The sequence below is a fragment of the Pterocles gutturalis genome, unplaced genomic scaffold, assembly GCF_000699245.1.
Source record: "Pterocles gutturalis isolate BGI_N339 unplaced genomic scaffold, ASM69924v1 scaffold47603, whole genome shotgun sequence".
Lineage (NCBI taxonomy): Eukaryota > Metazoa > Chordata > Aves > Pterocliformes > Pteroclidae > Pterocles > Pterocles gutturalis.
In genome coordinates, this window is record NW_010124741.1 from 6650 (window position 1) to 23062 (window position 16413).

Below are 16413 nucleotides of genomic sequence, written 5' to 3' on the forward strand. Positions count from 1 at the left end.
AAAAATAGATTGGGAACAATGACATGCCTATGTGCGCATCCAAGCACACACATGCCCTCGCCCACCTCCGCTCTCCCTGCCTTCCAGAATCCAGGCAGTGGGGTTTATGAGATCATGTTGTAAAATCTGGTCTGTTGCCAGTTTCAAAAAAAGAGGGTAGAAAGGTTCTGTGCTGGAATACTTGGAAAACAACAAAGAGGCAGGAAGAAAAAAGCTTTTCAATTGATACAAAGCTTTCATACCTTTGGGTTTTAATGTACTGTTACTAATGCATTTTTACCAACGAGTACCTGACAATAGAAGAAAAAAACCCAACAATCCTATATTCTTGGCACCATAGAGAGAAATAACAGGTTAAAATGGATCGTTCTATTCCCACTCCTTATATTTATCTCTTAAATGATTCATCAGTCCCTGGTTAATATATTGTACTCCTACTGAAAGAAGGACTCAGGAAGGGAAATCAAGTTTCACTTGCAATTCTCTTTAGCAAGTTTCTCAGGCAAAAATTATCAAAGAAAGAAAATATTCACTCTAGGAAACTCCAACTCACTGCTTCACCTAGTTTGTGCTCTGAGTTGTGCTGTGGTCCTTATTTAGAATGATGTTTATGATTTCACCCTCATGTTCTTTCATATGATCCAGCAGATTTTCTTTGTTGGTAGACTCAAAACCACAAATGCAGCAGCAGAAGAGAAGAACACAGTATTCTGTGCCAAGATGGGGTAGAGTGGAGTTCTTTTCTAAACTGCATGAGGTATTCATCAAGTTAGGTTTTTCATTTTCATCAGAACCTGAAATTTCATTTGTAGTCTGGTTAATAGACTCTGTAAAAGATACCAAGTTGTCTGAACTTCCTAGTATAGATACCGTACTTTCATCTGTGCCTTCTAATAAGGTTTTGTCAGGAAGCTGTCCTTGAAACCTGAAATAATAAAAACCGAAAAAAATATAAAAACATACAGTTGTTGCTTTTTGACAGGAACTTTATTTTGGATCAGAATTGGGTCCTTTGAAAATTCTAGATGATAGGAATTGAAAGTAAATCAGACATACCTGCTGCTTTGCGAAATTGCATCATTAATAGCCTTGTTCACTTGTTCATAATTATAATTTTGGTCACTTGCATGTTTCCACATGTGGGACTTCAGGGATGGAGGATGGCTACATACGTATCCACAAAGAGAACATCTAGGGAAAAAACATGGGGAAGGAAAAAGAGAAACATTTATAAGTTAGGTTTTATTAGTTTAGTAATGGATTAGGTCTTCCAAAAGGATGAGTAAACAGAGAGCTACACGTCAATCCTCTTCTCAGTCCCCTTTTTCAGTTTCATAAACAGTCAAGTTAGTTTGCAAAGTTTCATTTTGAAATGTAAGGCCATTTCTACGGTCTGAGAATTTTTAAGTTTGCTTTTTCTGACTTCTTAAACAACTGAATTAAAATCTTATCTGTTTGTCCTGTTAAAACTGTTTAAATAGTGCAAAAATGCAATAGTTCCGATGACTGCAGAAACATGGAGTACATCAGTGGCAGGCAGGAAGTGAGATCTCTTTGCCATTGCTCTGAACCAAGCAGAATCTGTGTAATTAGCACCAATAATTTTAATTGAACTAATAAAGCCTTTTCTGCTGTAGCATATGCTAGTTTAAGGATCACAACATTGTTGGAGTTGGAAGGGACATCCTGAGATCACCTGCAGTCCAATCCACCTGCTCAAGCAGGATCAGCTATAGCGGGTTGCCAAGGACAATGTCCAGTGAGATTTTTAATATATTCACAGATCAAAATTCAGACAGATTACAGTTTTTTCCATAGAGTTGTCCATCAGCTCGGGTACCACAAGGCTAGATTTTGAATTTCCCTATAAAACATTGTCTTGTACAGTAAAGAACAAAACCTCGAAGAACAAATCCTATTTAGATAGAGATGTAGTGTATATTTACGGGCACAAATAACTGAAAACTGATCAAATCCCATAGGATTTTTTTGATACATGAACATACAACAGAGGAGATTTTTTATGTGTTTTCTAAGATGATGAATTAGTTGTCTCAGCATGAAGGAGATCAGTGATACTGCAGGACATCGCTCCAAAACAGGAGAGTACTCATGGTGAAGACAACATAGCTGCTTGTCTTTTGGACAAGGAAGCTACTTTGCTTAGCTAACTGCCACTTTGGAAGTCTTCAGTTTCTCAGATCACATGGAAAAGACCGGGATCAATCAAACACAACCTTGTTCTAATAAATGATAGCTAGGAATGCATCTCAGTCTATCTCATTCCTCAATGAGAGTAAGATGTTTTCTGCTCAAGCAATGTGAACCCAATATGTTTTGCTATGATGAGTCTTTTAAAATGACTACTATGCTAGTAAGTTTTTGTAAATTCTTAGACCTTTTCAGAAACAGAACCTGGAACCAGGAGAAGGCCTACATAAAACCGTGTTACACACTACAATCCAGTAAGGTTTTACCACTTCTCAATGACAGTAGGATATAGTCCTTAAATGCCTTGCAAATAATCAGATGCAGGAAACTACTCCTGCTCAACAGAAGGTGATGGAGAACAGCAAAAAAATCTCACAAGTTAGCTGAAGGCATGGTACATTACCTTGCTTATATAGCAAGATAATTCTGTCCTGCTGGGCAACAACAAGCAAGTCGTTCTAGCTCACTTTGTTACTTGATTTGCAATGTACTGTTCTATTTTTCCTCTTTTCCTTCTAATTTGAAGCCTTATAAAGAAAATAAATGCTTTCAAATATAAGCAAGTTCACTCTCAGGTTGAAAATCTTAGTATTTCTAATAAGGCTGTTACAAAATAATGGCATCATTAAAAATAAGATAAAAGGCAGAGCTTAGAGTTAATTTATACATATAATTAAGACAAAATAATTTTTTTGCAAAACACAAAGATCAACAAATAATCTTAGTTCCATTCTATATGCACATGTATTCCACTAGTCTTATATATATATATGATTTTTCTGTGCCACTAACACAGCTTGATCAGTGAGTCAGTAACAGTGAATGAAGCAACAGTTCAGTGTTTGTTTTTATCCCTTTTAATTACAGTCTCATTTTTTGAAGCACATTAATTAACTCAGGTGATTTACTAATCAGATTTACTTTGCTGAGAACAATATCATGAGCTAAATGCTGTTGCCTGCTTTAGCACACAGTTCAAATTAGAGACACGGAAACTCAACAGCTTTTAGCCTGATGCAGTACACTTTATGATCACATACTTCATGTAATAGTTACCGTATATGCAAGACATTCCCTGAGGAACAAAATTATTTTCCTGTTGAGCTTAGTAATACAACCCTTTCCATTCTATAGCATGATTTGCCCTACTGGTTGACCTATGTTGAATTATTAAACTTTACTGTTCAAGTGTATCTTAAATTGATCTACTGATGAAGCAGTTATCTTGCAGCTTTTGATAGACTATTTCCTTGGGAATGCAAGGACCAAAGTGTGGAGGTTTTCAGTAATCTTCGGTAATACTGAAAGCACTCAGTAATACTGCATAAAGTATGACCATGGAGCAAACAGAATATAATACTACTAGGAACATTTTGGGGAAAAAATGCACTGGAAGGACTTGGAAGTTGTCGAAGCAAATTTTCTTGAGAAGAAACCCTTATTTGAATGTGCTTTATTTGGATTCTTCCTATTGCCTTTAAAATCTTCCACTAGGAAATATTCAGAATATTCCTGATTTTCTTTCCTTTCCCAGCTTTTATTTTTTGTTGCAAATTAGTAGTAAACAATTGCAACTATTTGTGACAACTTTCTCATATATATATATATATAGAGAGAGAGATATATATGTGTGTGTAACACACATATCTATGGACAGACTATAAAGGACACTCATCACTTAAACACAGTGACTATTCATATTAATTCTTAACTAGGGCAGTGTGATGCCAATCTGGATTCTAACTAACATGTATATGCAAAGGCTGTGCCTAGGCTAGGATATTAAACAAAGCCAGAGAACGTTCCTGGGTACTGGAATTTAACAGTCTGTAATGTTAAATGTTAGAAGTGCCTCTGGCATGGTTTTGGCACACGCATTCTCCCAAACAGTTCCAGGCATGCTTTGGTAATTAACATGGTCCAGAAACTACTTGCAATAGGCAGTTTATATGCAACCACCCCATTCTGGAAAGAAAAACCTGAATACTGTACCAGAGGGAGGTCATGGTCGTGTTTAATTAGCTAGGATAAACATCACCTTGGAATGCCACATCAAATCTCTTTCTCTCAAAAAAAAAAAAAAAAAAAGTCACTGGAACAAAGAATGAATCTAGGCGGGAAAAGAATAGAATCTGAACTCTGCTTTGTATCTTAACATAACAAAATCACTACTATCACAGCTTTTTGCCAAATTACAACTGTTACATACTTGTAGTGTTCCATTAGCTGCACTGCCTGATGCTCCTGGGGGTGGCGCCTCATATGGCATTTCAAGCTATTCATATTTGTGGTGGCGAAGTCACATACTCGACATCTAAAGAGACAACAAGAAGTAAACTAATCTGACAATTAACTGCTAACACTATTCCAGAAATAAAAATCTATAAGAAAGCAAAGGTATCTGGGAAGACTACAGTTAAAAACTAACAATATTACAGAAGTCCAAACAATGACGTTAACTTTAAATTTTTGGACCATGAGAATATTTTGCAGCCCAAAAAAGCTTTCACCTTTGAGTAAGAATCACTAGGCATATGGACCATGTTCTTTCCTGACATCTATCTTGTGCACCTCTACTGAAGTTGGTAAGCATCACAAAGTGTAGGGAGATGCGGGTGGACTTGAATGGATGCAGCCCTCATGCAAGCTGCTTGGCTATGTTATGCAAAGGCAGAATATGACCATAAAGAGCTTAGAGGACATAGTCTATTTAGAAGTGAGTCTTGTTCCTCAAGAATTCATGCTCTACTTAATGCAACAGCCATGTTTCTCATGACATTTTAAAAGCCAAACTATCTATTTAGTAATAAAATGTCTAAATTTCAGAGCATTATATCTGAAATAGGAGTCAAGGACAAGATCAACACATTTAGATCCAAGTGCCCTAAGGCAAGTGTGTCACATCATGCTGTCTACATTTTTACTTTTTTACTTCTGTCACAATATATTTGTATAAAAATAATACATAAACCAGATTTATCTAGCTTTAGATCCATGGATTTAGATTCCAAAGTATTACACAAAATACTATGCTATTCATAAATATCAATATACTACCACACCAGCTTCCTGTATACAACAGGTTGAAACAGAAGCCATGAAGCTCAACTAAAACTCTGCATATTTATTAGGACTTTAGTTGTTTCTTTTTTTGAAACAGTAAAACGTCCAATATTTATTAAGTCTGGTCTATAGTGTGGAACAGTTTGAGATTGCAGGATACTTAACTTGAAATTACTCACTTTATTTTTGAAAGGACTTAATTGTGCAATATTAAAATCCAGAAGGTACCAAATCTACCAAAATGCATTGCTGGCAGCTATACAGTTTTATTTCCAATAATTTTTGTCAAATAAATAATAATATATGTTTACAGCTATAATGGCAGCAATATAGTAGGTTTCCATCTGATACTATGAAAGGCTTGAGGAATACATGTTTCAGAAGGAGAAATATCATAAATACTGGATCTTTATGTTTTTAGGCTGTGCCTTAATTATCCTACCAGGTCTGCAGATTTGTCTAAGATGTTTTGAAAAAATAGTAAGAAAAGAGCCAGATCAGTCGGCTTAAATTTAGTATGCAGCAGCCTATATCACCAATGGGAAATTTTCAAAGGTTCCTAAATTAAACAGGCTGCCTAGCACCAATTCAGAAAACTACCATATACAAGACACTCTGCAGTATCTGTTGTTCCAGCTCCGCTAAGTAACAAGTAACGGCAGTAGGGAAGATTCTGAGAAGAAAAAAAAATCTATTTGTATTCCATATTTGCTCTCTGAGCAAACATCTTGCAAATTTTTGCTAGTGTTACGGGATATCATTATAATGCACAAATGAAAATACAGCATGTCTTCTGGGTTTGTTTATCCAAAAGAGAAAGTCCCTGCCTGAGCTCAGCATTTCAAGGTGTTTCCAGAATTTGTATTAAAAAGATAGAAGCATCTTAGCTCAAAAATTCTATTAACTCAGATCTATTTTCTAGCCACTAGAGAGGGACAGAGATCCACATTGAATGAGCATAGATTGAATTTGCAAGAATTTATGCAGCAACCAATAGAAAAATGCATGATTTATTTTTCTGCTGGGGACCCGAGCTATAGTACTACACATGATTTTAGATATCAAAGTTTCTATATAAATCAATGTAACATCCTTGTAGAAAAGTTATAAATTCTGATCCTAAATGAGTGTGTTAATATTGTTTGAAACCTGTGAAAAAGATGAAGGGACTGGCAACAAGACAAAGGGTACAATTTTGCCACACTATGTAGAAACCAATGTGCAAAGCAGCAATATGACATTGGAGAACACTTTCCAAATCCAAAACTAATAAAGTGTACAAGGAGTTTGAAAATACATTATTACTACAGGACAAAGCTCAATATTTCAATGTAATTATTTCCTGTTCCACATCTGAATGCTTCAAACTGAAAACAAGTAGCAGACTGCTATAGCATAAGATGCATCCTGGAAAAGTTAGCACATCTTAATTACACAGTTTGAATCAACTAGCAAGTGTGGCTCCTTCAAATTTACATTACAATTATGTAACTGAAGTTCTTTAACAATATCTTCAAAATTGCATGAGCACTTAAGTAACCTTTCTAGTTCAAACAAGTAAACCAGGCATGTGGCATTAGCCAGCAATAATTGGGACACTTACCTATATGGCTTATCGGAGTTATGAATTCGTCTGTGGTTTCGTACACCAACATAAGTTGTGCTTGTGTAGTCACATACATCACATCTATACAGTTTCTGAACTGAAGACTTATTTCCTGTAAGAAACAAAATCCACGATTTTAGAGAGTTGCATTCAGCACTGTAAGGAGTTCTCAGATGATAATTTCAGCACATAATTGAATCATGAATTAACATTTTAAAGTAATGCTTTTAAATATCTATAAATATTTAATACTTTTAAAGTATCTGGAGCAAACAGGCAATAGACATAGAGATAATAAAGGTATAGTTTATTTACTATACTGTTCTGCTTTCGCTCTACCTTTTACTGGAATTATTAAAATTTTAGGAAAACACGTTCTTTCTCTCTATACAGACTCTTCCCTTCTTCCTGCAGTTGGGTTAAAATCCCGTCTTACAGCACAAGGTGACAAAATGTGGGAACTGCTGAAAAAAAAGCAGTTTCACTGCTTCGCAGAATGGATCAAATCAAAGGAAAAGATGGACACTGAGAAAGGACAAGTTTCAAACTGGCAAACACAGAAAAGCAAAAGGCCTCACAAAGCATCTAAATCTTCTTTATCATCCACATACACTCACACTTTCAGAAGGATCTGAGATGATAAAAAACCAGATACTGACCAGATGTGTTAAGAAATAATTTGGAACTTCTCCAAATTACTAAAAAGCAATTGTACCAAAAATCATTTTTTCTTTCCAGAATGAAAGAGACTCTTGAAAAATTAATGGTTCCAGAGACAAAGGCTAATGACTAATTTAACGTAGGAAAATGTGTGCCCGCAAGCGCACAGTTTGAATATCTTTGAGATGCATGTAGACTTAAACAGCCCTATTCCTGCTCCCTCACTGAATAATGGAACTGATTTGGGTTAAAATATTAACATTTGGGAAGTGGGATGGTATTTTTTATGCCGGACATTTTCCCATTCCAGCCTGTCATGCAGCCTCCAGGTACTCCCCAAATGAGGGAAGAACAGAAACATGAAGGAACACCAAGGTAGGAGCTGTTTAAATCAGCACTACTGCCAAAAGAAACACCAAACTAAAATCAAAGGCTTTTCTTTCTGCATCTAACCTCTTCACTAGCCTTACTAATTCTGCTTTCCCCCCCCCCAAGTGCAAGTAAGGTGCTCAAGTTCATCTTATCTTCACACCAAATTCTTATTAGCTGGTTGAACAGTCAAGCCATTATTCTCAGTTACATACATGGGCTTTAAAGAAACTCTGATAGAGATCCTCAGAGAATTTCTCTGGTGGGTAAAGAACATTACTAAAGTACACTCCCAAACCAAAATAAATATGCAGTTCAATAAATAATGTGTGGGAGACAAAGTGAAGCCCAAATGTTGCACTAAAAGCCTTCAGAAACTCTTTATGCTCATATAAAGCATATCTCCAGCATAAACAACTCATTAGTTTGTGTTGTGAAGGGGTTCACTACTAGCAGGATACACCAGAAGATCCTAGGTGGAACAGAAAAGGGTATTAGCAGGATGTTTTTTAGTAGATATTGCCTTAAGAACTCTGATAAGATCAGCAGGTGATCTACTTCCCAGGCCTCCCAGCTCCCCTGAACCCAAAAGTAACTCCTATCCCTGAAAAATGTAAGTTCGGATTTCTCAAATGGGATCCCTCTATTTGGAACGCTGAAGAATTCTGTTAAAGGCTTGTCAAGGTCAAGAGCACTGAAGGTCCACGTCACACTGAGAGGAGGGCCTGTCTGCCACTGTTCCGACTTGCAGATTGACAAGACAGACAAGCCTGAAATTTGCAATAAGTAACTGTCCAGAAAGATGGAAAGCAGACTTTTTAGACACATCTCTGCTTAGGTCCAAATGCCATGAACTTCTTTCCAGCTTGGAGTAATAAAAACTGACTGAAGCTCCCTCCTTCATCTCCTCCTGCATTCCAATTCTTTTTAGCTAAAGAAGGGAGGAATGAGACAAGCAGATTGAACTCAGGAGGAACTGTAGAGTTTATCTTGAAAACAGAAGTTCCGTCTCCTCAGTCCAAAATACTGAACAGATTTTGTAAAGATCATTTTAGTTGAACATAAGCTGGGCTGCAGATCTATGGGAGAGCAGGGGTTGTGCGAAGGTTAAGCTATTGCACGCTCTACTTGAATGGGTTTTCCATCTTAAATTCTGCAGCTTTACAACAAACTGCTTCCAAATGTATTTTCTGTTATGAATTTGGTATCTTATTGGGCAGGAAGCTTAAAACAAACACTATCTGATGAGATTTTTAAAGCGTTATGCAAACATTTTATCTATTGCATAGTTACAAGTGGCTAGCCACCCAGTAGCACACACTTAGGAGAAATTACTTATACCAGTCACTATTTATATTTATTCCTTCAACAAAATGCACATAAATTATAATGTACCATATAATCTCTCACTGTTGCAAACTACCAGTTGTGTCCCCTCCCCCCTCCACTGTCTTATTTCTTGTGGGTTTGGGGCCTTTTTTTACTTTCTGGATGGAAGATATCAGGTCTCTTAAAAGTGTACATGGAAATGACAGATCTTTGTTCTAGGAGCAGTAACAGGTGCTCTTGTAACGCTGCTTATTACCCTATTCCTTCATTATTAGGCATTTACAATCTGATCATATCCAGTGTCATAATGCTCCCTTTTAATTTATTGTACAACCATGATGAATAAAGAGACTTTTAGGACTATTTCATAAACAAGAAATGAAACTGTTCCAGCTCAGGCATCTTTCACATAAACAGATGCTATGCCATAAACTTCTTTGTTTTGTGTCGCTTTATAGGGATGACATCTGTTTGACAAGAGATTGCTGTACTGCAGTGCTGTTGCAATTTGATTATAAATTGGTTCTGAAATAATTTAAGCATTCCACAGTATGAGTTAATAAAAGTTTAAAAGAAGAACTGTTTCCATTCCAGCCACATTACTAAATTTCATGTGGGGTAAACAATCAATTAAAGAGCATGGCTGTAACACTTTTATAAGATAATAATGAGCAAAAAATATTTTTAAAAAATTCTAGAGTAATTAAATTGAAAGCAGGCAGTTTCCTCGAACAGGGGCTCCTCTTTCATGGAAGTTGTTACAAGATCAGGACATAAACTCTAAAAACACCTTCTTAAAACACACTGTTCTCAAAAGCAGATAAGTATCTTGATTTTCAGCCACCTTAACAGGACTTTAGCTCAAAACATATTCCCCCAAATCTGACATGTTTCACACATTGCAAGGTATTTATTCCTGTAACATGACATCCTGAAAAACATTGGTTTAAAACAAACAAAACATTGTCAGAAGGAATAGTCCAAGCTGTGCTCATAGATATTTGTGACTAGCTAAGCTAGCAATGTCTTATTTCCTATCACTTCCATTAAAACATTTATGCTATTTCTTTTGAAGAAAAAACCCCACTACTTAATGGGGAATGTTCCCACTGCCAGGAGACCCTCCCTAGCCTTCTTCCTGTCTGCTCCTGACTTCAGATGGCTGTCAGGCTTACATCTTAGGGATGTAATAAGCACAACAGATCAGTTTCCTGAATTTAAATGCCTTCTGCCTTGATGAGAGCAAACAGGAGTTGCGCAGGGTCATTCTACCTGAGGGCTGATAAGGCAATTAACTTTTACATTTCTAACTTGTATACTGCAAGCCAGAAAAAAGAGGCAGCGTGAGCTAAGAGAAGTCAGGAGTTAAGGATCTCATTTTATTGTGACTGTTACTTTGGACAAACCATTAATGGTTCAAGCCGCCCACCCTGGTTTATGCTGGTTAGAACCTTTTTTCACAAGTAGCTGCATTAATTTCAGTGATTACTTTTGCACTCGCTGATGAGCTGTAGAGGTGAGAGTAGAACCCAGAAATTTCAACTGCTATCTAAGTACTATTATAGTCCACAGTTTGCTATCTAAACAAACAAAAGACCACAGTTAGGAGAGAAAAGAGCTATATGCACAAAATGGAAATACTTCAGCCCGTAGCTGTTCAGAGGTGACGCAATTACCAGTATTTGTCCACAGTGCTCTAAAATTGCACAGTACTAATAATTACAGTGTAACCTTCAAAATAAAAACGCTGTAAATATTTTCAGTAACTTTAACTCACCAGAGAGGAGGATGCATTCAAGCATTTTAAGACCACATTTTCTCTTAAACTTCAAAATTTGGCTATTTTTCCCCTATTTCACTACCTTAATGCATCAAGGGTTTGTTGTTTTTAAAATAAACACTATTAAATTATAAGCAGACACACACAAATATTTAGAAAATGCATACCTACTGTTACCCTGGCAACTACTACAGATACAGGTCGCATTTTTAGAATGCCTTACGTTTGCCTCTCTAGAGCTAAAAAAAATGACTCATTTTGGACATTACCATAATTAAACTGAAATTTCTGAACACAGAATGGACAGTACTGTACGTATATGCTGACAGCAAACTACATTGCCACAGTGAGTTTAAAAAAAGGCTTATTTTGTTTACTGTGGGTGATTCAGAAAATACGGTAACTGCTGAAGGAAGGAAAAAAATATTTTTTTATTAAAAATTCAGAGTAATACTCCATACGAGTTGTGTTTAATAAGAAATACAAGGTCCAATTACAGAGGCTAAAAAATGTCTTACCTCCCCATAAATGTCAGTAAGATATCTCAAAACTGACTATGGTAAGTTTCGCAGATTGAAAAGAACACACATTTAAGGTTCTGAACAGGCATGAAAACATTTCAGCATGAATGAGATCTTAAAACCAGTTTTATACAAATATAACGAACAGAAGTAATGTTGTGAGAGACTTTTTCTAATTTAAAGTGTAAATATAAACAGTACCTTCTCTTTCATCTACTTCGTTGGAAACTATGAGTTTGTTAGATGTAGCTGTTGAAAAGATATCTGGAAGACTGTGTTGTTCTCTTTCATGATTTCGCAGTTGGCTCTGAAAAAACAATTTCCCATGTTTAAATATACACCGGAAACATACACTGGTCACTTCAAATATTTCAGTCGTTTGTGACATTGTTAGTCAAGTTTTAATGACAACTGATATAAAGTGTATGTTAACATACATACAGATTATCCCTCAGGTAATTTTACTAGAAACAAAACAAAGTAAATGACATTAATAAATAACATAAAGGATTGATGAGAGTGACTGAGAGGATTATACGATTTGTGTTCATTTAGAAAATAAATCTCCTTTTCCCCCCATTCCCATAGACAAGTGGCAAACAGTTCTTCCTCCAGAATTACTGTACTGCAAAAGCAATATTAGATGTTACAGGATGGCTTGTGTGAAAATTGACTCAATTTTCATATTACCTACTGACTTAAGAATATCTTATTCCTGTTGCTACTTACTTGGGGAGGAGAGGGGAGAGAGCGCCTTTTGCTATCCTACCTATACATTTTTTTCAAACTAGAAATAAACAATGGTTAAAATGAGAAAATTTGCATTACCATTGCCTGTAAGAGTTTCAGTTCTACAGCCAGACACTGGTGCTGTCTATGCTATATTCCTGAGTACTGAAATGAGTACACAGGAACACACTCACCCGCGCTAATGCTTGAAATAAGGATTATACAAATGGCAGAAGTACATTATTCTGCTCTGGTGTGTAACCTTTCAGATCTAAGTTCTACAGAACATCCAGCCCAACACAACAAGAAAGGAAAAGAGGAAAGAATTTCTGCTTCAAAGCGTCTCATGTTACCCCCAAATGCCATGATTACTTTTGCACACACTCAAAACCAGCGGGCACGTTGGAAGAAAAATACCATGATATGAGATTTGACATAAGACGGTTCTCAGGAAAGTAACTTATGTAAGGAAGCAAGTTTATTTCAGTGGGTAAGGCAGAATATAGCTGAATGATGTATTCGGAAAGTGCTGCTGGCAATAATCCCCAATTGTATTGACAATGAAGCCAGGATGTCAGACTGAATTAAATAAGAAAGAGGGATCACCAGTTATTTTAAAAGTAGCAAAATAGGTTATTTAGCCATTATAGAGGGGTACAGGAAAAAAACTTTACCTTATAATGAAAGGATTCTTCACATTGCTTGCACTGGTACATTCTTGTTTTGCAGTGGTTGATCATGTGGCTCTCTAAATCCTTACTGTTGTCAGCGATGTGTTCACAGATGGGACACTGGTACGGCTGCCTCTGACGATGGACTCTCAAGTGTTGCTTTATGTAGCCCTTATTACCACTGCTATAATGGCAGAGGCGACAGCGGTAGGGTCGATCTACATTAGGTATATATTCCACTAGGTTACTTGCAGGAATATTTGCATCATTTGCATTTTGGCATTGTGCGTTGTCTTGTAATTCTTTCAAAATGTCATCATCAGAAGCATTCTGGTCTGTCCTCTCCTTCAGCTTTTCAATGACAGTGAGCAGTGACATACTGATGCCCATTTTAATTGGCGCTTCTGATAACTCTGGCCTTTCTTTCTGTATCTCAACTATTGCACATTCGCTTTGGTTTAAGCCACTAAACTCCTCTGAAGGATTCTTAAGAGAAGATACCACTTTAGAATGAGCAGCTTCTCCCTGCCCTGCACCTGCATCTGCAGCATCTTCCCCAGTCAGAGTCCTCAAGCTAGATCTTGTTAGTTCTGCCGCTCTGATAGGCATTGTAACGAGAGCTTCTGCAGCTAACGAGTGCAGTCGTAAAGACTCTGAATTTGTCCTTCTTCGTACAGGAGGTGCATTTTCATCAGTTGTTATGTTGTTATTGGAGCTTAATTCATTATCTTTCTTCTCAGCATTATTCCATCCTATTATTACTTCTTGAATTTCATCTGAACGATAAACTTCATCAGGTTCTTCACAGGTAACACGGGACTCCTCTGAAATTAATTTTTTTTCTGTTTCAATGTCAGTGGACATCAAGAAAGGCTTTTGTGAGACACTTTCTTCAGCACCTGGCAAACGCTCTACTATTACATTAACATGACCCTTTTTATTTGGACTACAATTAATGATTTTCTGTGCTGATGACAGTAGGCTATCAGCTATCATATTATCCTGTTCTGTATCTGACACAGTCTCCTCTAAAACCTCTGCAGTAGGAGAATGCACTACAGACTGATTTAACATCTCTTCCTCTTTTACATTTGTTTCTACTGGCGATTTGCATGGCAGCTGCTCAGAATTGCAAATCTGAAGCTGAAGAGAAGGTTCACTATGGATATCAAGTTCACTGTTTTCCAAAGAAAGAACAACTGTATCCACGCTATGAGGTGTGTGAGTTACAACTGTCTCTGATAAGTTGGTAGTTTCATTCTCTTCCTCAAAGACAGGATAGGAGCAATCAACCTCACCTGCATGCTTCCAAGCATGCGTTTTCAACATTCTTTGCTGACCACAGGTGTACCGACAAATTAAACACCGGTACATGCCATACTGCTCGTAAGTATACCATTTTCTCCTGCCCATTTCGGGCATAGGAGTAGACTGGGTTACATCTTTACATTCCGCATTTCCTGTCTGATCAGCCCCTGATTTGACACTTCCTTCCACTGGCCCTTGCAAAAGTGAACTCGCGACATTGACACACTGCTGGACTTTAGTCTGGATGCTACTTTTACCATCATTCTCATGGTAATTTTGGAAGTGGTTTTCAAGTTCTTCTTGGCTTTTAGAAGCAAAATGACATTCTGAGCACATTAATATCACTTCATTTTTCTGCCCATGTTGTTTTATATGTTCTTGTAGCGTTAAGAGAGAAGGTGATAGAAACTTACATAGACTACACTGGTAGCACGTCACTTTTTTTTTGCTTTGTGGAAGACACTCAGTCACAAAATAATCTGCTTGTAACTCTTCAGTCTTTTTAGTAGCAATAACAGATAGCTCAATTGCTTTAGCTGGGATTTCACAAAGATCATCTGCATCAATGGACTGGGCAGAAGCATTAGAATGGGAACGTTTTTTCCCTATTAAAAGGCATCTTTGTGACTTCTCACTTTCAACTATTTTGCTTAGTTTCTGGATAACATGGATTAGCGGATCAGTTTTACATTTTCTCTGATCTTCACTGTTCTGCAGTGTTGGGCCAATGACTGTTTCAGAAATCAGCACAGCTTCCTGTTCCCCAATATTTGGCATCAATACTGCAACACTGCTTCCTTCTTCCATAATACCTATGGGAAAGGGTTTTATAAAAAAATGACATTTATACATGCACAATAATACAAATACAACCCAATACTATTTAGATTTCTCCCTCTACTAAATGTGGACTTCTAACGCCACTAGCATTATAAAAACTTCCAAAACGGCTATAGAATAGCCAAAGATTTTGAGGACATTTAGTGGATAGCATAGATGCTATTCAACACAACTGGACAACCGTCTTCCAAGAGAGCCTATAACTGCCTGCCTCCAAATTGGGCAAGGTAAATATTTTTCAAGTATAAGCTGATCAGCACTATTACAGCTATTGTCTTTTTCTTTACAAGGACCACAAATTTGAATGCTAGACACATACACCAGTCAATAGTAACTGACATATTTATGTTCAAAACCCATGATATGATATGAAAATGGATTCATTCTGATACACTGATGCCTCTTAAAGCAAATGGCAATTTGCAACAACGTAATTTACAAAAATAAGGGTGTTTTTTTCCTTGAAATGTTAGTAAAAGAAAGCAATTCTGATATTTACTTGCATTAGTCATTTCACTATGACTATATTAAAGACCATCCAAATGTCAAATCATGCTTCTTATTGGAAATGTCATTTCTTAGAAAAGCTACTAATTTTAGCTTTTTCTACATTTCCTTAATTGCAGGGAAAATCAACTGGTACTAAAGTTTTGAGGGAAAGCTAAAGGCAATAACTATTTCCACTTACACTTCCTTTAAAGATATCTAACCATAAACCACAGGCAATAATGTGGTACTGTCAGAGGTTAAATTAGAAGCCAATATGTATAAATTTACATGAAAGCATACTTTGTGATGTGGGCAAAGCTGTGGGGTGAGGGGTGGAGGAGCCGGACAAGAAGTCTTACAGTGAAATCTACTTCTGAAAAATCGTCTAAAAATAACCTATTCAAGTTCCACTATATATACACCATATATTTTATACACAATATGTATTTTTATACACTACATATAAAATTTAGAACATAGAGATGCCAGATATTTATCAGTCATCCTTGAAAATATATCCCAAGTTCTTTCATGTCTATTATTTCTTTTTTTCTTAAGAAAGATACACTGGCCAAACCATAACTTCTGGAACTAGCCCTAAAGACCCACGACATCCACTCTTTTCTGATTATGGTTTCAGTGTAGAGCAATATAATGAACAGACATATGAGACTGGGTTCTGTGGTGCTCCTTTCCCACTACAGAAAAATTCTGGGCAGAACTATTCAAGTTATCTTCAGTTGCTATTCAACCTACAATTCAGGTTATCATCAGAACTATCAATATAAGCAATGTTAGTATCATTCACACTTCATATGCTCATGTAAAATATTTCAA

At 36.6% G+C, this 16413-nt stretch overlaps 1 protein-coding gene across 1 annotated transcript; it reads right to left on the minus strand.

The window, feature by feature from the left end:
• Window positions 1-561: 561 nt before the first annotated feature.
• On the minus strand, window positions 562-15054 carry ZNF507 (zinc finger protein 507). The gene is made up of 5 exons (XM_010078331.1): window positions 12943-15054; window positions 11741-11846; window positions 6878-6992; window positions 1057-1191; window positions 562-925 (listed from the first exon to the last, which is right to left on the minus strand). The coding sequence occupies exons 1-5, from the start codon at window positions 15052-15054 to the stop codon at window positions 562-564; spliced, it is 2832 nt and encodes a 943-aa protein (XP_010076633.1).
• Window positions 15055-16413: the final 1359 nt, after the last annotated feature.